This window comes from Electrophorus electricus, unplaced genomic scaffold (assembly GCF_041902795.1).
Source record: "Electrophorus electricus isolate QZ-2024a unplaced genomic scaffold, ASM4190279v1 Scaffold106, whole genome shotgun sequence".
NCBI lineage: Eukaryota > Metazoa > Chordata > Actinopteri > Gymnotiformes > Gymnotidae > Electrophorus > Electrophorus electricus.
Genome location: NW_027658388.1, coordinates 74,685 through 100,877, shown reverse-complemented (window position 1 = coordinate 100,877; position 26,193 = coordinate 74,685). Strand labels below are relative to the sequence as shown.

At 40.3% G+C, this 26,193-nt stretch overlaps 1 protein-coding gene across 2 annotated transcripts; it reads left to right on the top strand.

The window, feature by feature from the left end:
• Positions 1-1,629: 1,629 nt before the first annotated feature.
• LOC145654005 (uncharacterized) lies at positions 1,630-16,323 on the top strand. Of its 2 annotated transcripts, none has more exons than XM_081708690.1 (17): positions 1,630-1,940; positions 3,339-3,483; positions 3,992-4,054; positions 4,540-4,608; positions 5,292-5,453; positions 5,610-5,754; positions 5,863-5,892; positions 6,474-6,503; positions 6,928-6,963; positions 7,338-7,379; positions 8,482-8,532; positions 8,915-8,956; positions 9,911-9,946; positions 10,241-10,282; positions 11,673-11,773; positions 12,599-12,638; positions 12,756-16,323. In XM_081708690.1, exons 2-17 carry the CDS (start codon positions 3,421-3,423, stop codon positions 12,872-12,874), a joined length of 1,071 nt encoding a protein of 356 aa, XP_081564816.1. In that variant the 5' UTR covers positions 1,630-1,940; positions 3,339-3,420; the 3' UTR covers positions 12,875-16,323. The 2 variants fall into 2 exon arrangements, with proteins under 2 accessions (XP_081564816.1, XP_081564817.1); XM_081708691.1 differs by having other exon boundaries at positions 5,610-5,778; positions 12,888-16,323.
• Positions 16,324-26,193: the final 9,870 nt, after the last annotated feature.

Sequence of the window (26,193 nt, the reverse complement as noted above, 5' to 3'; positions counted from 1 at the left end):
ATATTGAATAACAAACTGTCACTGGACGCTCCCCCCCACGAGTCACGTGGTACGGGTGCAAGGGGGTTTCACCTTGTTTGTGGCCACGCTTTTTGTGTTTACGTGCACCTGCATGGGGTTTAATGTCGTGTCTATTTAAATCTCTGCTAGTGTGTGTATGGTGTTGGGTCATTGTTAGTCTGCTGTTATATGTTAAACATGTATGTAGTCATTGTTAAGTGTTATTGTGTAATATGTTGTGTTAACTATGGAAATCATGTCTTTTGTTAGTATTGTTTGAGTGCCACCAGTGTTGTTTGTGACTTTCATTAATAAATGTTTCACTGTATCGAGGTTGGTGGTGTGGAGCTATTGGGATCTAGAGCTGTAGCCCGAGTTCCTTCCCATGAGCGGACTCGCCAGCGAGACTGGAGGGGTCTGCCCAAAGCCTCGGAGGCAAATCACCTCTGGGACGCTCCTAAAGCGGAAGGAATGAGGAGGATCGTTCAGGGGAAGAGCATGTCCAGAACCGGGGCAGAAGTGAACCCCCGCGTGTCTGACGAGGCCAGGGACATGTCTTTTGTTAGTATTGTTTGAGTGCCGCCATTGTTGTTTGTGTCTTTCATTAATAAATGTTTCACCGTATCGAGGAATTCTGTGCGTCCTGCTCCACGATAATTTAAATATGATAGCTAATCCAGCACCTTCTCTTTATGCTCGTGGGGCAGTTACAAAATTGAAGTTTTATGGAGAAAATTAAATTATGTCACGGTACGGTCCTTCCGCCCAAACGTCTCCCTGTGTGTGTATTCGTTCGTCCGTAGGGCCACGCCCTCCCCGTGTTTCACACCTGCTCCTCGTTTTGCCGCGTCAGTGTGCATGTATATAATTCTCTCGTTTAATTGTGGATGTGTCGGTGTTTAACCTTGCTATATCGTAAGCGCTACATTGTCTTTCATGTTAATTAATAAACGTCATTGTGTCCTGCCAAGCCTCCCCACGTTACAAATTAACACCGCTGAACTGTTACATTCGTTTAGACAGATCTCTGTTAAAAGCATAAAATGAAGTCTCTGACATGTAATGAAGTAATAAATTAAGAATAACTTATTAGAAGGAGATCTGAGATTGAAAGAGCTAACTTAATAATCTGCATTCTTGGCTCCAAAAGCTGTGATATACACTGCACATATTTTAGAGGAGTTTAGTATTTTTGATGTATAAACAATTTTTTGTACTTGTGAGAAATACTGGAGTGGTAGAGATTACTTGTCCAAACAGGAATAGGGGAGTCACTGTAGTCTGCCGCTGCTATCAGTAGTGCTAACTGAACATACTGTGCTCTGTGTTACCCTTGGGACAGAACAAGACTGCTGATGTTGGAGTAGCTGGAGAGGGTCAATGTGTTTGAGTCCACTGGAGCTACAGGTTTGACTGAGCCACATGCGGACACTGAATGTCAGGCTAGTCAGCAGCATGAGGCGGCACTAATTAATAGCGCAGCACTGGGCAGACGACTGGGTGCTGGATGGTCTCTGTACCCCGACAGAGAGGACAGGACGTGCGCGGGTCATAGACTGTGTGTACGCCAAATGACATGCGAGCCATTATAATGTGGTCCAACAACTTACGCTTCTCGTTTGGGTAAGTGTGAAAAATTATGACCTGTCCTCGAAAGCTTCCGCCTGGCACATTCTGGGGGCTTTTAATGTGACATCTCTGAACACATGGGGGCTTCCCAAGGCCGAGCTTGATAAAACGTCGAGCGGTTTCAAGATCGAAAGTAAATCGCTACGTCCAGGGGAGACTTCAAAGCCTATAGAAAAGGGAACTGAGATTTGAGTGAGGGCAGAAATGTCAATTGAGAGTTTTAGCATCCGACCAAAAGCAGGACTGTCTTACTTTTAAAAACAAAAGCCAGAAATTCAGCTGTACGTTCAGCATCGTAATTTTGACTGAAGGTAAGGTCTTTTTTAAACTTGTCCTACTAGCATCCGAAAATATAGTTAATGTATTCAAACGTGATTAAGTCCGTATGTGTTGTTTCAGTCCGGCTTTCGAACTATGCAACTAACTAATGTGGAGAGAACAAAGAGAGTGAACGTTGTTCGGGTGTTCACTTAATCATATAAATACATCGGTCCGGTTACAATCCTCCATATTAACCATACCACTTTTAACCATAATAATAATAATAATAATAATAATAATAATAATAATACAATAAACGTATTTCTGTTACATTACTATAATTGTTACTACTACTACTACTAATAATAATGACAATATTATGCATATATAATTTTAACGTGGAGCGATCACGTAGCGGATGCATGCGCTGAGAAGATTTATTAAAGGACAAATCGGCAACGGTCCAGGGTCAGTGAGCCCAACAGGGAGAGTCCGGGAAAACATAGCAAACGAAAAATACACAAGAGGTTACAGTGAGGGACACAACAGAAAACAGGTTATGTGCAAAATAACAGGCAGCATGAAAATGTAACGCGAGGGTGTCGGCGCCTTGGACATGAGACGGAAGTGAATTACATAGGGAATCCATAATAGAAGGGACGGACGGGATAGAATAACTAAATATGTTTAATTACAGACACAGACTAACAATACAGAATATAACAAGGAACAAACAGGATAAGATAAGAGTAACAGGCTAACAGGGTGAGGGCGAGAACTAGGGAAGCAGGGAAGTAAACATTAAGGAAACATGAACGGAGAACAGCGAAGATGTATTAAAGTAGGACACGCAGGGAGAACACTGATCTGGACTGCATACTTTAGCCAAACAACAACCAAGACAAAAAACATAATTAATAAAACTCAAAGAAAACCAAATAACACTTGCATATATATTAAGACGAAACAAACAAGCGATGCGATGGAGGAACACCGGACGAGGAAAGAGAGCGGAATCAAACAAGCAAATATTAACGGGGAAAGCAGCGTAGACGAAAACACAGAGAGACAGTAGAACAGACGAGCGAACAGCAGACAACTAGCAAACATGAACAGGTAAAGCAAAACAGACAGAAAGGATAACTTAGCAGGGAGCGCAGGGAATCCTGGAGACAGACCCCTGGTTGCTAGGGAAACGGGGAACGTGACAGAGAACAGAGGCTGGAACAATGTAGACCAGTGAGAGGGGAGCGTTCCGTGACACTTATTCAATTAACTGCTTTTTTGCCCCTCTATGATAATAAAAAATGACACCTTTAAGTGGATTTGTGAAATCCCTGGAAATCTGAGCTTCACAAAGAAATCACTTAAGGGTTGAATCTGCAGAGATAACTGACATAATACACTGAAAAGGGCGTTGAAAAGGTTTCTTTTCTCCTCTCCTACAGAAACCAGTGGTCTTAGTTATTTGGCTATACCATTTCTTCACCCATCCATGTTCTTTACCAAGGCACACAGGACCATAAGGACATGAGCTTTCATGGTTACAACAACGCCGTAATGAGCAGCAAAGCCTTCTGCACTGTGTTAATTGTGAGTTTATATGATGCTTACGCATCTTTTTATGTCACAGCTCACATGTATCTTAACCTTCTGATCTGATGTCCTGGTGATCTCGTCCTGATCATCTAAAGGTCTGAATGTGTTTGATTAAAAAGTAGCTCCTTAGCTCTAAGTTCTCTCATGTTATGAAGATGCAAATGCAGTGCATGCATTTTTGCTTTTATAAGGACATGGGTCTTAATGCTGAATAAAACTCTTCCTTGTACTAAAGATACATGTTATGTGCACTTTTTGTAAATATGGTTAGTTAATTGAAAGTGTATTAGCCAAGACAATGTAAGTTTAATAGTACAGCACATTCAAAAGTAATAATTCAAAATTGTTTTATGTAAACATGAATAAGAGCATATAGAGCATAAAATGATAGCATTAATTTAAAGTAAATGGGCATGAGAAGAAAGGCATAAATCAGATTAGCATTAGAATTCCAGTGTCTACAGGTTTTAGTCTAAACATGATCTCCTCTCCTTTTTCACAGGGACTTATTTTAAGACTCATGGTCTGTGATGCAGAATGTGAAAATAATTTTCGTAAAAACATAGTAAGTATTTCATTATTAATCATTTTTGTTAAATTATTATTAAATTTTTAAATCATAAATGTAATATATATTGACAAAAATATCAGTAGGTATACTAATACTTATAACTCATGTATTGCTATATGTATTAGTCAAATATACAAGACAAAAAGCAACAATATTAAGTCTAGGGAAATGGAATTTTTATTTTTTAATGTGACAGTACAGTATTTAAGTAATTCATCAGAGAGGTTTATATTGCCCAGTGATAGTTAGATTTATCCATTTTGTGCAGAATAAGCACATCCTCACCAAAAGGTGTATGATGGTGCTGATATTAAGTCTTTGACATAGTCTGGGTTCCCTAAAATGTACAAGGACTCTTAAATTAAGATTATTTTGAGATCAGGACTTTTTACAACCAGATTATATTCATTAATTAGTTATTTGTGTGTTTTATATTTACACACTTGGTTAACATTTGTATTGTTTTTTAATATATATAGACAAGATGTTTATTTAAAGACCATTGGATTGCGGTCAAGAACTTCACACCTCCTGCTGAATCTGAAAAGGTAGGATGAAGCAGCCATGTTTACATAATACATTTATATTCTATGGATAATGACAAAATAATATTATGTAATTTTAGTTTAATATACTCAAACAGCTCTAGTGCATTACCAAGAGTAACATACAGTACAATGTGTGGAAAACACAAAAAACAATTACATTTATGGATACATTATCATTTATACAGACTTTGTATAGTTGTCATGCATAGAAGTACCTTATTAAAATAAAAGTAAAATTTGATTGCTGGCCCCCAAAGAATATGAATGAGTTACAGTACATTACAAAACTGTTATGAGTGAATTCCACAATAAAATTGCATTTTATATCCACTTATATAATTATTACTTTCATTATTAGGAATTAGTTTAGGTAATGGAGAGACACTTAGAGAATTACTCTTATTTATAAGAAAACCTAGATATAACAGAAACAATAGTGTCTAGTCAAATAAAACGTTGCCACACTGATTTCACCTCAACTGCAAAAACAATTATGATTAAATATGATCATGACCTGTATTATTCTTCCTGAACCACTAGGGGTGATGGCTTACATTTTCACCATTGTTTCTTGATTCCTTCTAAGCTTTTAAAACTTAATTTGAAAAGCTGGCTCAAGGTTTGCACAACATTTTGTCATGAGAAGTTAATCATTTTTCTTTCTTCTTGGGTTTCTTTTTTAGGACGAGCATATTTTACTCTCTGTCATAAATACTCTTTGTTCCACCTGGAAGCAGAATGGAGAAAGACTTAAGAATGAATGTAGGAATGATGCAAGGAACTGCACTGATTGCCTTGAAAAAGTTATGTGGACATATGGAAATATCCTGAAACGCTTTGCAAGGGTACTGCAAGTTATATTTGCATATTTGATGCTTGATTCATGCTCAAGGACACTACACATAAAATTCTAGGACTGCAGGTCATATGGGCTTGTGTCATAGACTGTGTGTTCACTGTAAAGTCTAAAGTCATTGTGTCGTCTCTTCTGCTTTTTCTAGCTGAACAACTCAAACGAAACAGATAATATTACCAAGTTTTGTGAGAACTATACCTGCAAAGATTCCTATACAACATATTTTATCAGAACAATTGACTTTGTGGACATCTGTTATAAAATATGCAACTGGAATGAATCATTGTCAGGTATGGATCTCAAACTGTCTAGAGGTAAATGAGCATTTTGTTTTTTATATCTAAAGCTCTCTTTAAAATGACAATGTTCTAAAGAGTTAATTGCTCTTTTTTTACTAGCTGGCATCCCAAAGTGCCCAAACATACAGAGTAAGTAACAGTATATTTATTACTTTGTTAATTTTATTTTTTCATACAAGACATGTGCCACATTGTTTTGAATATTCTACATAGGTGGAGTTACATGGAATGATTATGAGGTAGATGCAGACCCTGAAAATACCAAGATTCATTGAGAGGAAAATCCATAATCAGAGTCGTAGTTAAGTTCCAGGGTCATAGATCCAACACGTAGAGTCCGGGAATGCATCTTAAACAAACAAAACAAGCAAACAATGAGAAAAGGGAGCAGGTTATAACAATGAAACAAGTTAACGATAATAACTAACACTAAAGATCAGAAAACAGGCAGAGAAATCACGATGCTGAATTACAGATGGAGGCTAGGCTTAACACAATGACCAGCAAACACACAGGCAACACGGCAGTGTTTACATACACATGCTATTGAGGACTAACACTGCACAGATTATACAAATTAGGTGAAAACCAATGTATTTCTTATAATGTATTACAATCTTTTTTGCTTGATGTTTCCTCTATTCTTAAATCCTAAAAATGTCTGACCATCACAATGTCATTTTATTTGTTTGCTTGTTTATTTATTTTAGATTCTACAACTTGTTCGTGCATTATCAAGGGTAAGTGCCATCTAAAACACACTGTTTTGGTTGCCTCGTATTGTAGGTTATTAGAGAGACTTTCTTACTCTGCAGAGAGGGTGCAATTTGATATTTATTATAACCCTAAGCTCTAGCGTACCGTTCGCTGAAGACTGTCAAAAGTCATACCCAAGTCATCCAAGTCCTCTGAGAACACAACTAGTCAAATGTCATATCCGTTCTATACCAGTCCAGGAAGTTTATAGAATGTGTGATGGACCTGAGCACACACTATTTTTCTTTCTCTTGGGGATTTCATTGTGACTCGGGTCTGCCAGTGATTGACACCTAGAATAGCCAATAGCTGCATGTAGAACATGTGTGTATATATATAGTACCATAAGATTAGTGTGAATACCTAAAGACTTTTTTTTCTCGTATGATCCGGGCACTTTATCATCAGAAGCCACCCATACCACTATACCATCTACAAATGAAAGTAAGTTATCCATCAAAATATTTTAATGACACTCTTAAATGTCATTTAGGCCAACTTTATAAGTACAAAAATAGCTGATAATCATCTACTTTATGAAATGCTGCAGCAAATTAGTAGTTAAAGCTTATTCCCACATTAAGAACTGCTGTTATTCTTGTCTATGTACTATATACCTCTCAAGATGATATGTTAGATACCTGTATTGTGGCAGTACTCTTCTACACCTTCCATCATGCTATAGGAGTAATTATGTCAATTATGTGGTTTGGAATTTTATGTTAGATACCTGTAACTTTGCAGTGCTTTTCTACATCTTCCAACATGCTATAGTAGTAAATACGTCACTTATGTGCTTTGGGTTGTTGTTTTTTTAGATGTGTCATCTCACTTTTCTGTTCCTGTTCCTACTACTATGAGTAAGTGTCCTCCACCACATTCTATAAACTGACACTTGTAGCAGCATGAGAGCTGAGTCAGCATTTTATTAAATACACTTGACCTTACATTCTTAAAATATATTCCAATGAATGATCGCCTGAATGGAAGAATCTATGTTTCATTTGTATCATGCAAAAAAAGAAGGATCAGAATTTGGAACAAGAAGCTTGACTCCATGAAGCCATCCTGCTTTTTGGCAACAATTCAAGCCAGTGCTGAAAGTGGAATTGTACAGAGAATATTTTCTTTGCACACGTAAGGCCTCTGATATCCAGTATGAAAAACATGAATGCCACTGTGTAAGATCAAAATTTGGAACAAGAAGGTTGAGACCATGAAGTTGTCCTGTTTTTTTTTGTCAACACTTTAAGCCAGTGATGGCAGTGGCATTGTGCAGGGAATGTTTTCTTTGCACACATGAGGCCTTTGATATCCAGTATGAAAAACATGAATGCCACTGTGTATCTGAACTCTGTTGCTGGCCAATTTTATCCTTTCATAGCTGCAGTTTAGCCAGTCAAACGAACACTTCCAGCATGATGGAAAGGCGCGTACCGTAAACACATACCGTGGTTATATTTATTGTGTTCAAATGTGAAAATCAATTACTATGGCATGTTTTTGGTATCATGTTATTGCCTTTATATAAATTAAAATGTATATAGTATAATGTAAAACCTTTTTTTATGAATTTCTACTCTACACAACTCTCTTTGGCATAAGTGTTATTTACACAATTTCTTTGTATTTTTTGCCTATCTTTCTATGTACTCTGTAAGAGGTTCCCCCCAGAATATTAGCCCATAGGAACCAAAAGTCATACCCAAGTCGTCCAAGTCCTCTAAGAGCACAACTAGTCAAATGTCATATCCGTTCTATACCAGTCCAGGAAGTTTATAGAATGTGTGATGGACCTGAGCACACACTATTTTTCTTTCTCTTGGGGATTTCATTGTGACTCGGGTCTGCCAGTGATTGACGCCTAGAAAAGCCAATAGCTGCATGTAGAACATGTGTATATATATAGTACCATAAGATTAGTGTGAATACCTAAAGACTTTTTTTTCTCGTATGATCCAGGCACTTTATTATCAGAAGCCACCCACACCACCATACCATCTACAAATGAAAGTAAGTTATCCATCAAAATATTTTAATGACACTCTTAAATGTCATTTAGGCCAACTTTATAAGTACAAAAATAGCTGATAATCATCTACTTTATGAAATGCTGCAGCAAATTAGTAGTTAAAGCTTATTCCCACATTAAGAACTGCTGTTATTCTTGTCTATGTACTATATACCTCTCAAGATGATATGTTAGATACCTGTAATGTGGCAGTGCTCTTCTACACCTTCCATCATGCTATAGTAGTAATTATGTCAGTTATGTGCTTTGGGATGTTATGTTAGATACTTGTAACTTTGCAGTGCTTTTCTACCTCTTCCAACATGCTATAGTAGTAAATACTTCACTTATGTGCTTTGGGTTGTTGTTGTTGTTTTTTTTTAGATGTGTCATCTCACTTTTCTGTTCCTGTTCCTACTACTATGAGTAAGTGTCCTCCACCACATTCTATAAACTAAAACTTGTAGCAGCATGAGAGCTGAGTCAGCATTTTATTAAGTACACTTGACCTTAAATTCTTAATATATATTCCAATGAATGATTGCCTGATTGGCAGAATCCATGTTTCATTTGTATCATGCTAAAAGAAGGATCAGAATTTGGACCAAGCAAGTTGAGTCCATGAAGTTGTCCTGTTTTTTTGTCAACACTTCAAATCAGTGATGGCAGTGGGATTGTGCAGAGAATGTTTTCTTTGCACATTTAAGGCCTCTGATATCCAGTATGAAAAACATGAATGCCACTGTGTATCTGAACTCTGTTGCTGGCCAATTTTATCCTTTCATAGCGGCAGTTTAGCCAGTCAAACGAACACTTCCAGGATGATGGAAAGGCACGTACCTTAAACACATACCGTGGTTATATTTACTGTGTTCAAATGTGAAAATCAATTACTATGGCATGTTTTTGGTATCATGTTATTGCATTTATATAAATGAACATGTGTACAGTATAATGTAAAACCTCTTTTTATGAATTTCTACTCTACACACCTCCGCTTGGCATAAGTGTTATTTACACAATTTCTTTGTATTTTTTGCCTATCTTTCTATGTACTCTGTAAGAGGTTCCCCCCAGAATATTAGCCCATAGGAACCAAAAGTCATACCCAAGTCATCCAAGTCCTCTAAGAGCACAACTAGTCAAATGTCATATCCATTCTATACCAGTCCAGGAAGTTTATAGAATGTGTGATGGACCTGAGCACACACTATTTTTCTTTCTCTTGGGGATTTCATTGTGACTCGGGTCTGCCAGTGATTGACACCTAGAATAGGCAATAGCTGCATGTAGAACATGTGTATATATATAGTACCATAAGATTAGTGTGAATAGCTAAAGACTTTTTTTTCTCGTATGATCCGGGCACTTTATCATCAGAAGCCACCCATACCACCATACCATCTACAAATGAAAGTAAGTTATCCATCAAAATATTTTAATGACACTCTTAAATGTCATTTAGGCCAACTTTATAAGTAGAAAAATAGCTGATAATCATCTACTTTATGAAATGCTGCAGAAAATTATTAGTTTAAGCTTGTTCCCAAATTAAGAACTGCTATTATTCTTGTCTATGTACTACATACCTATCAAGATGATATGTTAGATATATCTAATATGGCAGTGCTCTTCTACCTCTTCCAACATGCTATAGTAGTAAATGCGTCACTTATGTGCTTTGGGTTGTTGTTGTTGTTTTTTTTTTAGATGTGTCAGTTCACTTTTCTGTTCCTGTTCCTACTATTATGAGTAAGTGTCCTCCACCACATTCTATTAACTATAACACTTGTAGCAGTATGAGAGCTGAGTCAGCATTTTATTAAGTACACTTGACCTATATTTTTTATCTATATTCCAATGAATCATTGCCTGATTGGCAGAATCCATGTTTCATTTGTATCATGCTAAAAGTAGGATCAGAATTTGGACCAAGCAAGTTGAGTCAATGAAGTCGTCCTGTTTTTTTGTCAACACTTCAAGCCAGTGTGCAGGGAATGTTTTCTTTGCACATGTAAGGCCTCTGATATCCAGTGTGAAAAACATGAATGCCACTGTGTATCTGAACTCTGTTGCTGTAACTGCCCTCCACCACATTCTATAAACTTACACTTCTAGCATCATGAGCACTGAATCGGCATTTTATTAAGTACACTTGACCATACATTTGTGTAAGATGAATACAGAAAAGTGTTAGACATTTAGTTCATTGTAACCGTGAGTGCTAAGAAGGTGGATGCAAGTGCGGAGAAGAGTTTGATTTATTAGGGGCAAATCTAAAATCGTAATCGTTAGAGTAGTCCAGGGTCGGTTTACTGAGGCGGAGATTACTAGGATAAATAATAAACAAGCAAACAAAAGCACATGAAGGCAAAACAGAGAAAGCAGGCTTTAACAGAGGCTAAGAAACAAGAATAGGCTAGGATAAACATACAAACAGGCACGGAGTACAAAACGTCCGGGCATACAGATACGGGCTTTCAAAAACATCCAAACATACATATATTCAACAGTCAAGACAACAGGAACAAGACAGGGATTAAATACATGAACTTAACAAGACTAAAAATGAGGAACAGGTGTGGAAAACCAAATGAGGGGCAGAGAAAACGAAACTCCAGAAAGGAACCAAAAAAACACAAGACGGAAACCATGGAACATGGAATCAAGGAGGGAGTAACCGTGACAATCATACTGATAAGAGTTTGTTCTACTCTTTAGACACACGCACAAAATTCCCTAAATATAAAAAAAAAAAAAAATTATAACTAGCAGTTTGGCAGCAGCCTTTTAACTTCCCTTCACAGTGGGGCTTTATGCAAATTCCCTGTGGTAACAATGTAACATGAATATTAAAAAATTTGATGATAACTATATTTTTATAGAATTCACACCATAATCCAGATTTGTTTTTCCATCCATATTGTTGGTATGATTTTACCACATGAATCTGTTTTTTCAACATCTTGATTTTGTAGGAGTTATGGAAATATTCCATTATATTGATGCCTTTTCATTTTCACAGATGATAAAAGTATGGATTATTGCACAAAATTACAAAGTATGAAGCTTCATAATATGTTGGACTGCCCAATGGCTCCAGTTCTTCACTGATGAACACAATTTCCTGTCTTTTTTCCAGGTCTGGTTTCTGTAATCTTGTCTTTGTCCTTACTGGCCAACATAATATTCTTTGTTCTGTGGGTCCAACAAAGGAGGAGGCCTCATAACCATAATTGCCAGGTAATGTGAGAAGATGTCCATCACTCTTTGTAACGTTTTAAGTGATTGGGTAACAGGTCGGATGCATGAGCTAGCAGGCATGCAATCAGATGGAAAGGAAAAAACAAAACAAACAAGGAAGCTAATGTAACAAACTAAACCAGACGTGAAATGTGAGAATGAGGGAGCTAAAAGGCAAAGCAAAGATAAGAAAAACAAATACAAAATATAAATCAAAGAACAGCTAAAACCCAAAAGAAATGGCATGAAAACAAAAAGGACACGGTAAGGTATTGTTTAAACAGGAACAGGGATAAAGATATCAACAGCAACATAGACTGCAATAATCAGTAATAGTAACTCTAACGTACAGAGTAGTGCTTACAGAGTTTGTTTACTTCCTGGTTTTGTTTCCTCATGCTTCCTAATTTTGGTTTCATTCTGTTCCGCCCCCTTGTTAGTATCTATGCCTATTATTGTATCATCTGTATCTTGTTAGTCCTCATTAGTTGTATTTATGCCCTATTTGTTCACTGTGTCTTTGTGAAGTCGTCCACCTGTGTTATGTTTCTGAGCTGTAGTCTGTCATTGTGAATTTCTTCTGGTTTATTGGATTTCTGCATCTGATACATAATGTTACATAATCTGTTACATTACATAAATGACATAATGTTTGGGTACATACATGGCTGAGCATCATGGAAATTTTCCCTGAAGTTGGAGCTGGAATTGTTAAAAATCACATGCATTAGGATCCAGTTCCTTTACATAGTATCCAGTTCTTCCTATGAATCTATAGCCTTATTGTTCCCTGCCTGTTTTTCTGTGTGCTTCACGTACCGTTAGAACAACAGAAACAGTTTCCACAGTCATGAAGCTACCGCAGGTGAGATTCTATTTTTTTAGTCATCTCTTTGGTATAGCGTTGTTAATGAGTCTGTGCACAGTGATTGTGAATGCATTTATGAAGCACTAATCCGTTTTGATTTTTATCTCTCCAAAGATATCTCCTTGTATTGTCCATTACATTCATCATCAGACTCAGATAAAAGCAGCATGGATAGATTTGTACTCTTTAGAAAGAGCTCCACTGACAGCTGTGAGTGTCCTCACACATCATGAACTGTGTCTACAGCACTGAACAAGCAGATCCACTGGGAACATGAAAATGAGGCAAAGTTATATGTGGACTGGGATTGGACAGAAGATTATGGACCTGCATAATATGATGTAGGACTGGGCCACATTTGCTTCATTTGTGAGATACTATCAGTAAATTTCACTGAGGAAGCAACGGTTAAGTTGTAAGAAGCTACACTCTTAAAGAAATAAGAAGAAAGAAATAGAAGACAGTCAGATACTGAAATGAGGATTTCTTTTCCCACATAATAAGAAATGAATCATTTATTAATATTTGTTTCTTAATGTGTGTATATATACTTAATGAAGTATTATTCACAGTGTCTTTATTATTATTTACACTTATAAAGCACCTTTCCCGTACCCAATGATGCATTACAATCAACACTGCTTTTACATCCACACCTTTTCATAGTATTGTGTATAATAGATGTTGTTGGTCTTAAAATATAACCCAAAGAAGACAGTGTCATGGTGAGCTTCAGGTATGAAGCACCGTTGATGAAAAAAGCTGTGTTTGTATGCGTGAGAGTGAAACTGCAAAAGGGGGTGGAAATGCACATGAGAGAGTGAAAGTACGCACGAGCGACTGGAAAGGCATGCGAGAGCGAGTGAGTGAAAGTATGCGCGAGCAAGAAAAACTACGTGAAAGATGTTTGATATGGTGGACGAGCTTCATGTCATCCATTGTTGGTATACATTGTTATCAACATGAGAATAAAAAAGATATTTTTATTCTTTGTTTTTCTCAGTTCAGTTCTATGAACAGCAGCTTGGCAGCAAAAGCTATCCATACAGCTCAACATGCGCATTTATTCTTTATGACTGGAAAGCAGCGTGTCGATGTCCTCACTGCAGTCCATGGGTCATTAGGCTTTGAAAAAATGTTAAGGTTTATTCATTGGTTCCTGTAAAAAGTATGCTCTATTTTTATCTGTGGGTAAAAAAGAAGTAAACCTTGTTTTTTCATTACCCATGTTAAAAAATCACAGCAAAATTTAAACAGTTTAAAACACTCGCAGAAGTCTACAAATGACTATCTGTGTGCTTTCCTGCTTGAGTTTTAAAAGCCCAGTCGAGTTCTGGGATGGTCAGTGGTGGTCACAAAGTTTCTGTGCAGGTACTGAAAAGTGGAATTCCTATAAAAGCAGGAACTTGAATGTAGGAGATTATTACTAAACCTGATGATAATTAGATATACAAAGAAAAATGTAAATTAATCAAAACTATGTGATTGTATATAGTAAGTCCCGATATACATTTTTTGGGATTGGGCCCCACTCTTATATACTGCCATTGGACACATATATGCACAAAGGGATTGTGAGCTCATTTTGGATCCCAATACGCGGTAGGTTAAGTAAATGTCCGAACAATGTTTACTGCCCTTAACTGACTTGATTACCATGATCAATATACAGGTTTTGGGACTCACTATGGGAGCTCTTGCGCTTTCTTACCCCTCACCCCCCCCCCCCCCAGACCCTACTTCCACATATGGATTGAACACCCTGAAAGCAGTCTGAGCACAGAGAAACCTATAATCCCAAATCAAACATTTTGAATGGTGTCATATATACTTGGAGTGGGATGGTCCGTTCATTGGTCCACTAGTGCCTGACCCCTAGATGTTAAGGAACAGGAAGTAGCTTTCCCTCACTTGTAGAGTCACATGATTTCTCGGGGGGGGGGGGGGGTGTAAGGGAGGCTCCAGAGACAACATATTAAAGTGCCAGACGCCTAGAGTTTATGGAACAGGAAGTAGTTTTCCCTAAGATGTGGCAACCTGGCCTTCCGATATGTTATGCGGAGACACGCAGATGAGCCACCGTGCCCCTCCCTAAACATAGTTTGTAAACATCCCACTCCAAGTATATTCCCATTCAAATGTCATATACTTGTTTTGGACACCCTTTACAAAGGTCAGATTGACACAAAAATGATTTATGTTTGCAAGGGATAACCCATGAGACAGTGTGTGAAAGGAGCACACCCTAGTGTGTTGTTTTCTATTACAAAAGCCCAGAAGATTTCTCCCTACATTGTGTGCAGATTTGAAAGGACACAGAAACTCAGGAGCAGGCAGAAAACATTTTTCAAGAATGTGTTGATTTTTTTTCTTGGCTTGGGAAGGGCATAGCAACCCGGCCTTCTGATATGTTACTCAGGGCACCCAGATGAGCCACCGGTTGACGCGGCAAAGTCTGGGCACCTCCCTAAATAGTGTTTGTAAACATCCCACTCCAAGCATATTTCCATTCATATCTCATATACTTGTTTTGGACACCCTATAAAACAGTTCATTTTTGTTGTTTCTGATGAGCTACGGGGACACTGCTCCAATATGTCATCCATGAGGCCTCATACATCCCACCTATGAAGTCTTGTGACCCTATGTGGTCCTGTTCCTGAAATGATAACCCTAACCCTTGATGTGTATGTTTTAGGGCTCTAGTGGGATCCTAATCGAAATCTATTTTAATTGTCAAATATATTGCAAGTGGGATCCCAATCAAAATCTATTTTAGTTGTGTCAAATATACTGCATGTGGGATGTTCCAAGGTCTCCAAAATAGATTTGATCTCTGCATTTGTTGGAGATATGTTGAAACTAACACCGCCACTGCCTAAATCTGGGTCCCCCTTATTAAAGACCAGTAGTTTGGCCTTAAACAAAGACAGAAAACATATTATTGGTGAGATGAACTGATGGAAGACAGTTGATGCCCAACTTATTAAAGATCAGCAGTAACCAGCAGTATGACCTTAGACAGAAATAGATTACTGGTGAGAAGAACTGATGGAAGACAATTGGTGCTCAACTTATTAAAGACCAGCATTAACCACAATATGACCTTAGACAGAAATAGATTACTGGTGAGATGAACTAATGGAAGACAGTTGGTGCCCAACTTATTAAAGATCAGCAGTAACCAGCAGTATGGCTTTAGACAAAGACAGAAATAGATTATTGGTGAGTCATAATAAATCAAATATATTGCAGATGGAATGAAAATCACAATTAAATTACATTTAATTGGTTTGTCAAATATACTGCGTGTGGGATGGTAAATATACCATATTTGGATGCTGTCAAATTCCAGTATATTTGAATTATGAAAAATATACTGCAAGTGGGATGGAAAATATACCATATGTGGGATGATGTCTGATTCAAGTATATTTGAATTATGACATATGGCATGGAAAATATACCATTCGTGGGATGGTGTCAAGAAAAGCTGTGAGGAGAGCCCTATTTGTTGTAAAAGTATTTATGTATGTGTGTTTTTACATGTAAACTTGTTCACTTGTGTGTTGTGTGTTTGAGCTTGTTCACTTCTGTTTTTATAAATTTTCTACATTTTAGATGTGCATTTGTATAGTATTGATAATATATTAATAAACTTTTCCAAATTTAGTAACAGTGAGTTGTTGCAGATGTCTATATATTCAGTGTAGAGTGGTGAGTCAAATATACTGTCCAATATATTGAATATATATAAAATGATAAATTGTATATATAAAATGACAAATTATATACATACATAAAAAATTATAAATATATGTATTTCAGTGATAACAAATATATTGCAAGTGGGATGAAAATCCCTTTTCAAATATATGTCATTTAGTGTGTCAAATATATTGCAAATGGGATGAAAATCCCAATTCAAATATATGTCATTTAGCATGTTAAATATACTGCAAATGGGATGAAAATCCCAATTCAGGTATATTTCATTTAGTGTGTCAAATATACCCAAATAGGATGAAAATCCCAGTACAAATATATGTCATTTAGTGTGTCAAATATACTGCAAATGGAATGCAATTTGACACTTCGTCTATGCCTTTAGTATGGGCTGTGCACTTACACACAGCTATAGCAGTTGGTAAGGTGATCGCATCTAGCAAGGCCGCAACAAGGTGATGGTGCTGAATATGTTGCCCTGAATTAGTGAATCATGCCAAAATCATGCACTACCCCAAAGGCGTAGCAATAGTCTATAAATGGTGATGGTTTTATCTTTAGCAATTTTACAGGCCTCTGTTAGCGTGATCAGTTCAGCTGCCTGGGCTGAATAATGTGAGGGGAGTAGTTCTCCCTTAACAGTACTATGTGCAGTGACTACTGCATACCCGACCTGCAGCTTCCCTGTCTTCCCTGAATCAGGATTCTCGAGGGGCTCATCCTGGAGGTCATGTGGCTCCCTGTCCTACGGTGTAGAAAGGACGGATGATGGGTTCAGCGTTGTACACTGCTGAACCATTGCATTAGGCATTTCCAGCAATGCAGTTTGATATTTTAGCCATCGCTGTGCAGTGAGGTGTGATGTCTTGTGGTTGTTAAGAAGTGCATGTACAGCATGTGGAACCAGCAGGGTTAGTGGGGTGTACCCCACGATGTCTCATGATGCAGCCAAGGCCTTTTCAGCCGCCGCCGCTGCCCTTAGGCATGGTGGCAGGCCTGCGGCCACCGGATCTAGTTTGCAGGAATAGTAAGCAACTGGCCTGTTTCTGTCTCCATGCTTCTGCAGGAGAACTGACGCCATACACCCATTTCGTTCGTCAACTGTCTGGGTGAATGGCTTGTCTGGATTTTGTATACCTTTCTTTCCACACATGTAGCATCAGTCATTTCTTTTGCCATCATCCTGCTCGTAGCCCTCTCTTCCTCTTCCTCTTCCATGGCCTCGTCCTTGACCACGGCCTCTGCCTCTTTGTCCTGCGACAGTTTGATACATTGTGAGGGCTGCTTGATGTGCCTCATTCTCTTTCCTTGTTTGTTTTTTCCCTGATACAGTTCTCAGCTGTTTTTCTAGAGTGGATGGCATACTGCTCGATAGTGCTCATGGGGGCCGTTTCCCTACCCAACGCATAGCTTGCATGCCTCTTTTCTAATTTAATCTCACAGACCGTTCATGAAGCTATTGCGGAGGTGGGATTCCCATGCTGAGACCTCAGATGGTCCGGCTGCCATCCTGTCCGGTCTTTCTATTCCACAGTGGGTAGTGTGGATTTCTATGAGTCTGCCACAGTATTCTGCTACATTCTCCTCCAGCCCTCGTCTGCAGCCAGCTATGATCGCAGTGTTAACTCGTATTGGGAATGCTATGGTTGCCCGCCCATGGTTGCAGGGCCGGGTCATCCTGGGTAGGCTGGGGGAGAGACTTTGGAATGGTCTTGCACCACCGTCGCCGGAGTGTCTTGCTTTGGCCTCGGCCTGAGTTGCCTCGGCTCTTGGCTCGGTCCCGATGCTGCAGCTCCTGTCACAGCCCCTTGTTCCTCTTCAGCCGGTGGTTGACCTGGCGAGGCAGGCACTGCAGGGGCCGCTGTTACTGGCGGAATGCGAGGCATTAGTGGGCAGGAGACGGTATCAGGGCCAACCTTGGACACCTGCACAGACTGAAGCACCTGAAACTTGCGGTTAACATCCCCCTCCATCTTTTTTCTCTCTCTCTCTTCTGCCTCCCCCATCCAATTATCCCATGCTCCCCAATCAACTGTAATCAGTTTTTTATTTTTTGCCTCCCTCAGATTATACTGTATAGTTTATTTATCCCCATAGAACCTCCCGGTGGAAACCCGTATTTACTGCATAATGTTATTTGAGCCATTACATCTGGCCCATATTTATTCTCCATGTCTGTACATAACTGCGAGTTTCATTTTCGAGGCAGTTGTTTCAGCTTTTTGTTTCTTACTTTTATTGTTACCCATCACTGCATCAGTAATAAAATCAAAATCAAGATATCAATAAAATGCGTTATTAACCCGTTAGGGTTACAAAAATCTCTTTTTTTTACACAATCAGAGGCATCAAACAATCAATTTCATATCAATATTGGAAAGTTATTTATTACTTACTCTACATCAGTTGGCTTCAGTCATCTGCACAACGCTGACACTGTCGTCCTCCATACTAAAACAAACTTTTCCCGAGTGGCCCTGATCGCAGCTCGTCAGAGTCGACTCTCTACCACTCGCATCCGTCGATGGGCGGGGACTCCGGTGCCACTGTTTCCTTATAGTCCACCTTTTGGAGTCTACACTTTTTGCCCCAGTGTCGTCACACTGCACCGGGTCCCAGACCCTCGAGGTACCAGACCTCCCTACAACAGCCGCCGGATCCGCCTTACCCTTGGTTCACTCTACGGTCGATTGCAGCAGTCCGGATCCTGCCTCTGGAACTCCTTTCTCCCTTCAAATACGGGGTTTATATGGGGATATTTATCTTTTTTTTCCTCACGGACATCTCTCTCTCAGTTGTGGGGTACGGAGCTGTGCAATCCTACCAACTACGCCAAATTGTGGAGGAAAAATCAATAGGACTCAAGCCAGATGTGTATTGGTTATGTCTCTTATGCATCGAGGGAGAGAAGCCCCTGACTTCTCTCTTACATGAGTATATATCACCCTGCCACTTCCTGCTGTTTTCTCATGTGCTAATCTCATGAGTGCAGCTAAGGGGGGTTGCGAAACATCCCCGTGCTTCATTGCTGTTAGCTCTTCATTGCTGTTAGCTCTTGGTATTTTAAATCTGCTCGACAACAGCTAAGCAATAACTGTCATTCTTCTGCTTTTTCATCAGCTGCATCATCACTTCTCTATTCACTTCTTTATTCTCCCTTCCTTACAGACTGGTCAAAGGAAGGGGCGAGGGTCACATAAAGGTCACATATTTTCTGATTTCTTCTTTTAAACAAGCAATTTTCCCTTACAGGGAACTATCTAGAGGAAAGCACAGAGTATATATGTGTCCTTTATTTACTATCTAAATCTACAGGACGACGGGGAAAAGTGAGGCATGTTCTAAGGGTCTACATAGAAAGGAAAGAGACAAGGTTAGTAAAGATTAGATGTTCTCTGCATGAAGGAGCCACTAGCCGTTCCCGTGCCCACCATGAGCCACTTCTGTGCTTAGAGAGAGACAGGGAGAGAGAGAAAGAGAAAGGGAGGGGTAAAGGAGACAAGAAGAGGGAGCGGATGACCTCGGGTGACCAGCTCGCGGTCAAGCCGCCATGTCATGGCTGATAGGCAGAGATCTTGCGTTGGGTGCCTGAAGACATAAAGGCTCCAGTATCTAATACTCCCCCCTTTGATTCCAAAGGACTCACATATCAGTATATAGACCTTTCTCATACGCAGGCACCAAAGCAACATTAGCATGATTAATCACAGAGGTAGAAATGTGAGTTATGAAAGAAGACAGCAGTAACAATAAGCAAGGTCCACAAACAAGAATCAACAAAATAATCAGGAGTACAGAAAAACATATGTTTATGAGCCTAGAACCCCAAGGGCCGACAAGGTCAGTTAACCAACTGAACCGAGAATCATGGGCGGGTGGAGGTTTAGCAATAGTGGTCTTCATGTGCGAAATGATGTCAGTAATGTTGTTATAGTAACTAAGGATGTCAAAGCAACACGTTTCATTAGGGACTTTGCAGACGCCTCCCTCCTTTGCCAAGAGGAGATCTAGGGCTAGGCAGTTCTGCAAGACAGTGGTACAGATCTTATCTACCTCATCATTGAGCAATGCCAGGGTGTTTTCAATCCATTAATTTTATTTAGGGCTGCAGTAGTTCCTCCTCCCAGGAACAAACTCCAACCCACGTTCGCTCCAGGGTTAGTCCATGGGTTGGCCAGTACATACCCACCATACCTATTAGGGGTGCCAGTAATTACAGACCTTTTAGCCCTGTCAGATGTCGACTGCGAACGTGTATATATGACCACAGATGGGATAGTTAATCCTGGGGTACAACATCCTTTCCAGGGAATTTGATGATGGATATGACTAACAATTAAAGTGGGTAGGATGGCATACTCCAGCCTACCCACATGATAGCTGCAGATGCTCCAGTGCCCAGGATTGCAGAGCAAAGAGACGGTGTGCCTGTTATATTATTTATTGTGCATCTGCCCAGTCCCGTGCCTAATGCCCATACCTCATTTTTACATAGTGTGTGGCCTAAAAAGGACCATCAGGTAAGCCTGCAGAACATAGACAGGTGGTACATGTCACAGGTAATACTGCTAGGGTCATGTTTCTGAATTTGGGGTAATACCGTTTACTAATGCCAATGTCGCAGTCTGTCCTGTGGTCCGGCCATGAACCACCATCAAAGGCCCATGCGGGGAGATTACCACTGGCAGCTACTGCCTTAGATACATTTAGTAAAAACCCTACTCCCATATTGATTTGACAGTCAGATGAATTATGATTAAGTGCTGTTGCCATAACATCATCTACCAGGACTGGTACCCAAGGTGTATGGAATGCTTGACACAGCAGACAGTCCCTCCCTGGCTCCACCTCTCCTGCTGCTACCAGGGAGACCACACAAGCTAATTTACCATTACACTGTTGTTAATGAATCTGAAAGCCCACTATCCCCCCTTTTGTACCTTTTGAGACTGAAAACAATGCCAATATTATCACACGAATGGGGCCCATTATTCCTATAGTAAGGTTTTGCATGCGCTTATCAGGAAAACAAGGAGAGAAAGGAGCAAAGAGTCTGCAAAAGGATGTTAATAGGCAGATAGGATATCTATCAAGTTATAATACCAATGCTAAAGTGTATTGACATACAGGGCCAAGGAGTACTTCATTGGTGTGTGGTGCAGCCGAGGGGCAGTCCCTCAGCATGAAATCATATAACAAATTTCGTACTGTCTCGAGAGTGGCGTTTCACTCCACTTTCCTTCTCTACACTTTCCATCTCCTCTTTTGAATTTCATGCCATTACAGTGTGTTTCCCCACCAAACTTCTTATCATTGTCATCTACCACCCTGCAGGTTCCCTAGATCACTTCATTGATGAGCTCGACATCCTTCTGAGTCAATTCCCCATTGAAGGAAATCCACTCATTCTCCTTGGTGACTTCAACCTTCCATCAGACAAGCTGCATTCCTCCTGCATCCTTCCACTGTTGACAGCATTTGACCTCACCCTCAACCACTCTCCTCCGACTCACAAAGCGGGCAATGTTCTGGACCTGATCTTTACCCATACCACCACAACATCAGACATCGCAGTTACCCCCCTCCAACTCTCAGACCATCACTTTCTATCTTTCTCTCTCCCTTCCTTCTCTTTCCATCCAGTCCTCTCCAAAATGTTCCTCCTCCCTCTGTCGCAATCTGCAGTTCATAACTCCCTCTTCCTTTACTTCTACTATTTTGTCCACCCTTCCTCACCCAGACTTTCTATCCTCTCTCTCTTTGGATACAGTTACAAATACTTTCATTTCCACACTCTCCTCATCAAGGAATTTTCTGTGCCCTCTCTCCTCTAGATGAAGGATTCGACCCTTTCTTTCACAGGAAGCTACCCTGTGCACAGGAAGCTTGTGCAGTCTCTTGTGATCTCAAAGCTAGACTACTGCAACTCGCTACTTTCTGGTCTTCCTCTAAGAGCCATCAAACCTCTACAACTTGTCCAAAATGCAGCAACACAACTGGTCTTCAATCTTTCGAAGTTCACATGTTACTCCATTGCTGCGCTCCCTTCATTGGCTTCCTGTAGCTGCACACATCAGATATAAAACCTTGATGCTTGCCTACAAAGCCAAAAATTGGACCAGCCCTTTCATACATGGGTCAATGGTCAAAGCCTGATCCGTACCTCGAGTACTTCAAACATCAAGTATGGCTCGGCTTGAAATACCTTGCTTCAGGTCTCATGGACGACAAGCATCGAGACTATTTTCTGTCCTGGCTCCAAGATGGCGGAATGAACTCCCACTTGCTGTCTGGACAGCAGAGTCCCTTGCAGTCTTCAAACACAGACTGAAGACCCATCTATTTGCAGAATGTATAAAGCATAACTGACATGGCTCCCATATTGACTGACTAATTTAATACTTATTGTAGGGTATTGTTTATGTTTTTTAACAAACTCTAGCCCTTATTGTTTATAGCACTTATCATTGTTTAAGATAGACCTTATGTATTTTGCACTTCTAGTTATCAGCATTCATCCCTGTATTCTACAGTATTCTAGTTCATTGGTATGTTTAATTCTAACCTACTATACTGTACTTGGATATATTCTATGAGTAAATGACAAAGCACTTTTGTAAGTCGCTCTGGATAAGAGCATCTGCTAGATGCCATAAATGTAAATGTACTATAAGTGTTAGGGTGCATTTAGCTTGTTGGATGCGTCAGCTACTGGTGATTTCTTCAGCCAGCTGGTCTGTATCCACTGTGCTGATCTCACTGTTAGCACAATGGTTCAGGTCACTGCGATCAGTACACACTGTTCAATTTCTCAATCAACATTTGGGTGTAGTCCGCCAAGATCACGTCCATGTCACATGAATGAGAAACATGGGTAACCCATACGGTGGTAAATGGTCTACCAGAAATTACCTCAAATGCTGACAATTTGGTGGTGGCACTGGGTGTCATTCTGATCTCACACAAACCACTGGCAGTACATATACCCACTTCTTTCCTGTTTCCATCATAGCCTTTGTTAACCTTTCATTCAAGGTATGATTCATTCTGTCAACAATGCCAGATGACTAAGGATGATAAGGGATGTGAAACTTCCAGTCAATAGTTAGGTAGGTGCATAGTTTCTGAGTTACCTTGGAAATGAAACAGGGTCCCTGATCCTGATCAGTATAGATGGTGACAACCTGATCCAGGAATAGATGACAGGCCCTGGTCAATGCCATCAGTTCAGCTATTTGAGCAGACCTGTAAGGGAGAGAGTAAGCCTCCCAAATGAGGTTGGGCAGAGAGCAGACAGAATAACCACAGGAAAATTCGGAGTCAGATGGGTTAAAACATGAGCCATCTACAAAAATGTGATAGCCACCTTTGAGCGGCATGCTAGACAGATCAGAGCGCATGTTTGAGGACTCAAGGATAGCCTCCATGCAGTGGTGGGGCACAGAGTCATCAGAATGATCTAGCGCTGTCAAAAGTGATCGCAACACATTAGTAGGTGAGCTCAGGGTTGTGTGTGATTTAATGGTTAAATTCTGAGTGGTGCAGAGGATGGCTTCATAGCCTGAACGCCGCTGTGTAGTCATGTGCTGTGTTTGAATGTTATTCATAATATTAATAACTTGATGTGAAGTGTGTAGAACCATAGGATGAGACAGTGACAATTTCTCTGGATCAGTGATCAGCAGGGCCGAGGCAGCCACAGCGTGTAAGCAGGCCGGCATGCCTTGAACTACCGAATCAAAAGTTTTGGAAAGGTAGGCCACAGGGCAATAACTGCCACTGTGCTCCTGGGGCAGGACACCTACGGCTGTGGAGCCGTTTTCAGAAATGGTAAAGGTGGAAGTGCAGATTATAATTCGGCAGGCCAAGCACAAGGCCAATTTCAGAGTCCTAAATGAGTGAAATATGGGCTCAGTGCAGTCTTTTCCAGTCTTTTCTACAGCCCTGCCTGAGGACTTTATCATGAAAGGAACAATCCGGCACTCATTGGTGACAATAGTTAACCAGACACAGGAAACTCAGCATGGCTTGTTTTGTGCTGGGCGGAGGGATGTTACATATGACTGCCTGACAGTCATCTGAGTGGACAGCAGGAGCCTCAGATACGTGACAGATGGCTTGCACCACTGGAGCTTAGATGGTGAAACCTTAAACCCAAATGATGGGCTAGATGTTCCAGTAGTGAGCCGGGCCCCATCACGCAGCGCTCCTGCATTGTTGATGACAAGAGGATGTCGTCTGCATAACTGATAGCAACACAGTCCTCTGGAGGGACTCAAGATGCCAATGCATCTCTTACAACAGTAGAGAACACAGCCGGGGAGTCCAGGAAGCCCTGGGAGAGCTGGCACCACGTGTATTGCCTACCGACAACAGTGAAATAGTGATGGTGTGCAGTAATAGTTAGGAATGGTTAGAATGGCAGACACATCAGGCACCAACCGGGCTATAGGAACTACTATGTCATTAATGCGTCTGAGATCTTGAGTAAATCTCCATCCCTTACCACCTGGTTTATGCACCGGGCTTAAGGTGTATTGGAGGATGACACAGTGGGAATGATTACGCCTTGGGCGAGCAGTGAGTCAATGATAGGTGACAGACCTGTTTCTTTTTCAGGAGATAGCGGATACTGTTTACAGTAAACAGGGGTACTGTGCTTGAGTCAACACTTGTAGGGAGGACAATATAAATATAAATCCCACATCGTTAAATCTCACATCGTTATTATGGGTGGCCCACAGTGATTTAGGGATGTCTTCCAGCTCAGGAAGTATTGAGTGGTCTGCTGTGTTGCTAGGTTGGCCCAGCACGTCTGTAAACATAGAGATATTTGGTCCAGAATGGATCGTCATTTTGCCCTGCTCAAAAGAGAGAGAGAGATTGATTTTAAACATTAAATCGTGACCCAACAGGTTACATGGAGAACCAGGAATAACTACAAACCGATGCATCAAAAAAATTGAGGGGTCATCCGGACTTCTAACGGGCAGAGAGTGTGTTTTAGGACAGTCCACAGGGATCCCCGAAATTCCCACAGAACTAACCAGACACTGGACCAGTGTAACAGTGTGAGCTAAAGGATGAATAGGTGGCACCAGAGTCCACCAGAAATTAATAAGAACGATTATCGATCAGCAGATCAATAACAGGAAGCGAACAAAAATCATTAGCTAGGGTGACACTTAAATCTGCAAACTGGTTCGGATCAGTGTCCGTGAGGGTCCTGTCCTGTGGGCACTCCTATTGATTAGGTGCTGGTGCCGGTGGGAAAGCTGGCACAGCCTGCCAATTACCAGGATATTGAAATTCGTCCTTGGGCTGCTGACCCTTTCTGTCATCATTCTTTCACTTTGACTCATCCCACCATTTCTTATGGCATTCACGAGCAAAATTACCCTTTTTGTGACAATAGTGGCACTCCAAGTTCTTCTTAAACTGGGTGCTAGCCATGGCGGGGACTGGTTTCTGTATTGTAATGGCAAGGGCGCCTGCAGCCTCTAATTCATGCACCCTAGAAGCAAACTCAGTTGGAGACTTACTAAAGAGGTTACACCGCAGAGATTGTGCATGTTGAGGATTCATATTTTGCAGACAAGTTCATATGAACAGGTTCCTGTCTGACTCTAAGGTTGATCCAAGGCCTGCATGCTCAGTCCAGGCCCTAGTAAAACTGGAGACAAACACGAATCACGGCTCTTCAGGGTCATATCTGCAGCTCCGAGAAGCCTGTAGTTTAAGTAGGAATTCCCTCAGTTCCTGATAAAAGGTGTCAATGTTATTGTGCTGTGCCCAGTAATAGACATTGGCTCCATCGCTATTCAAA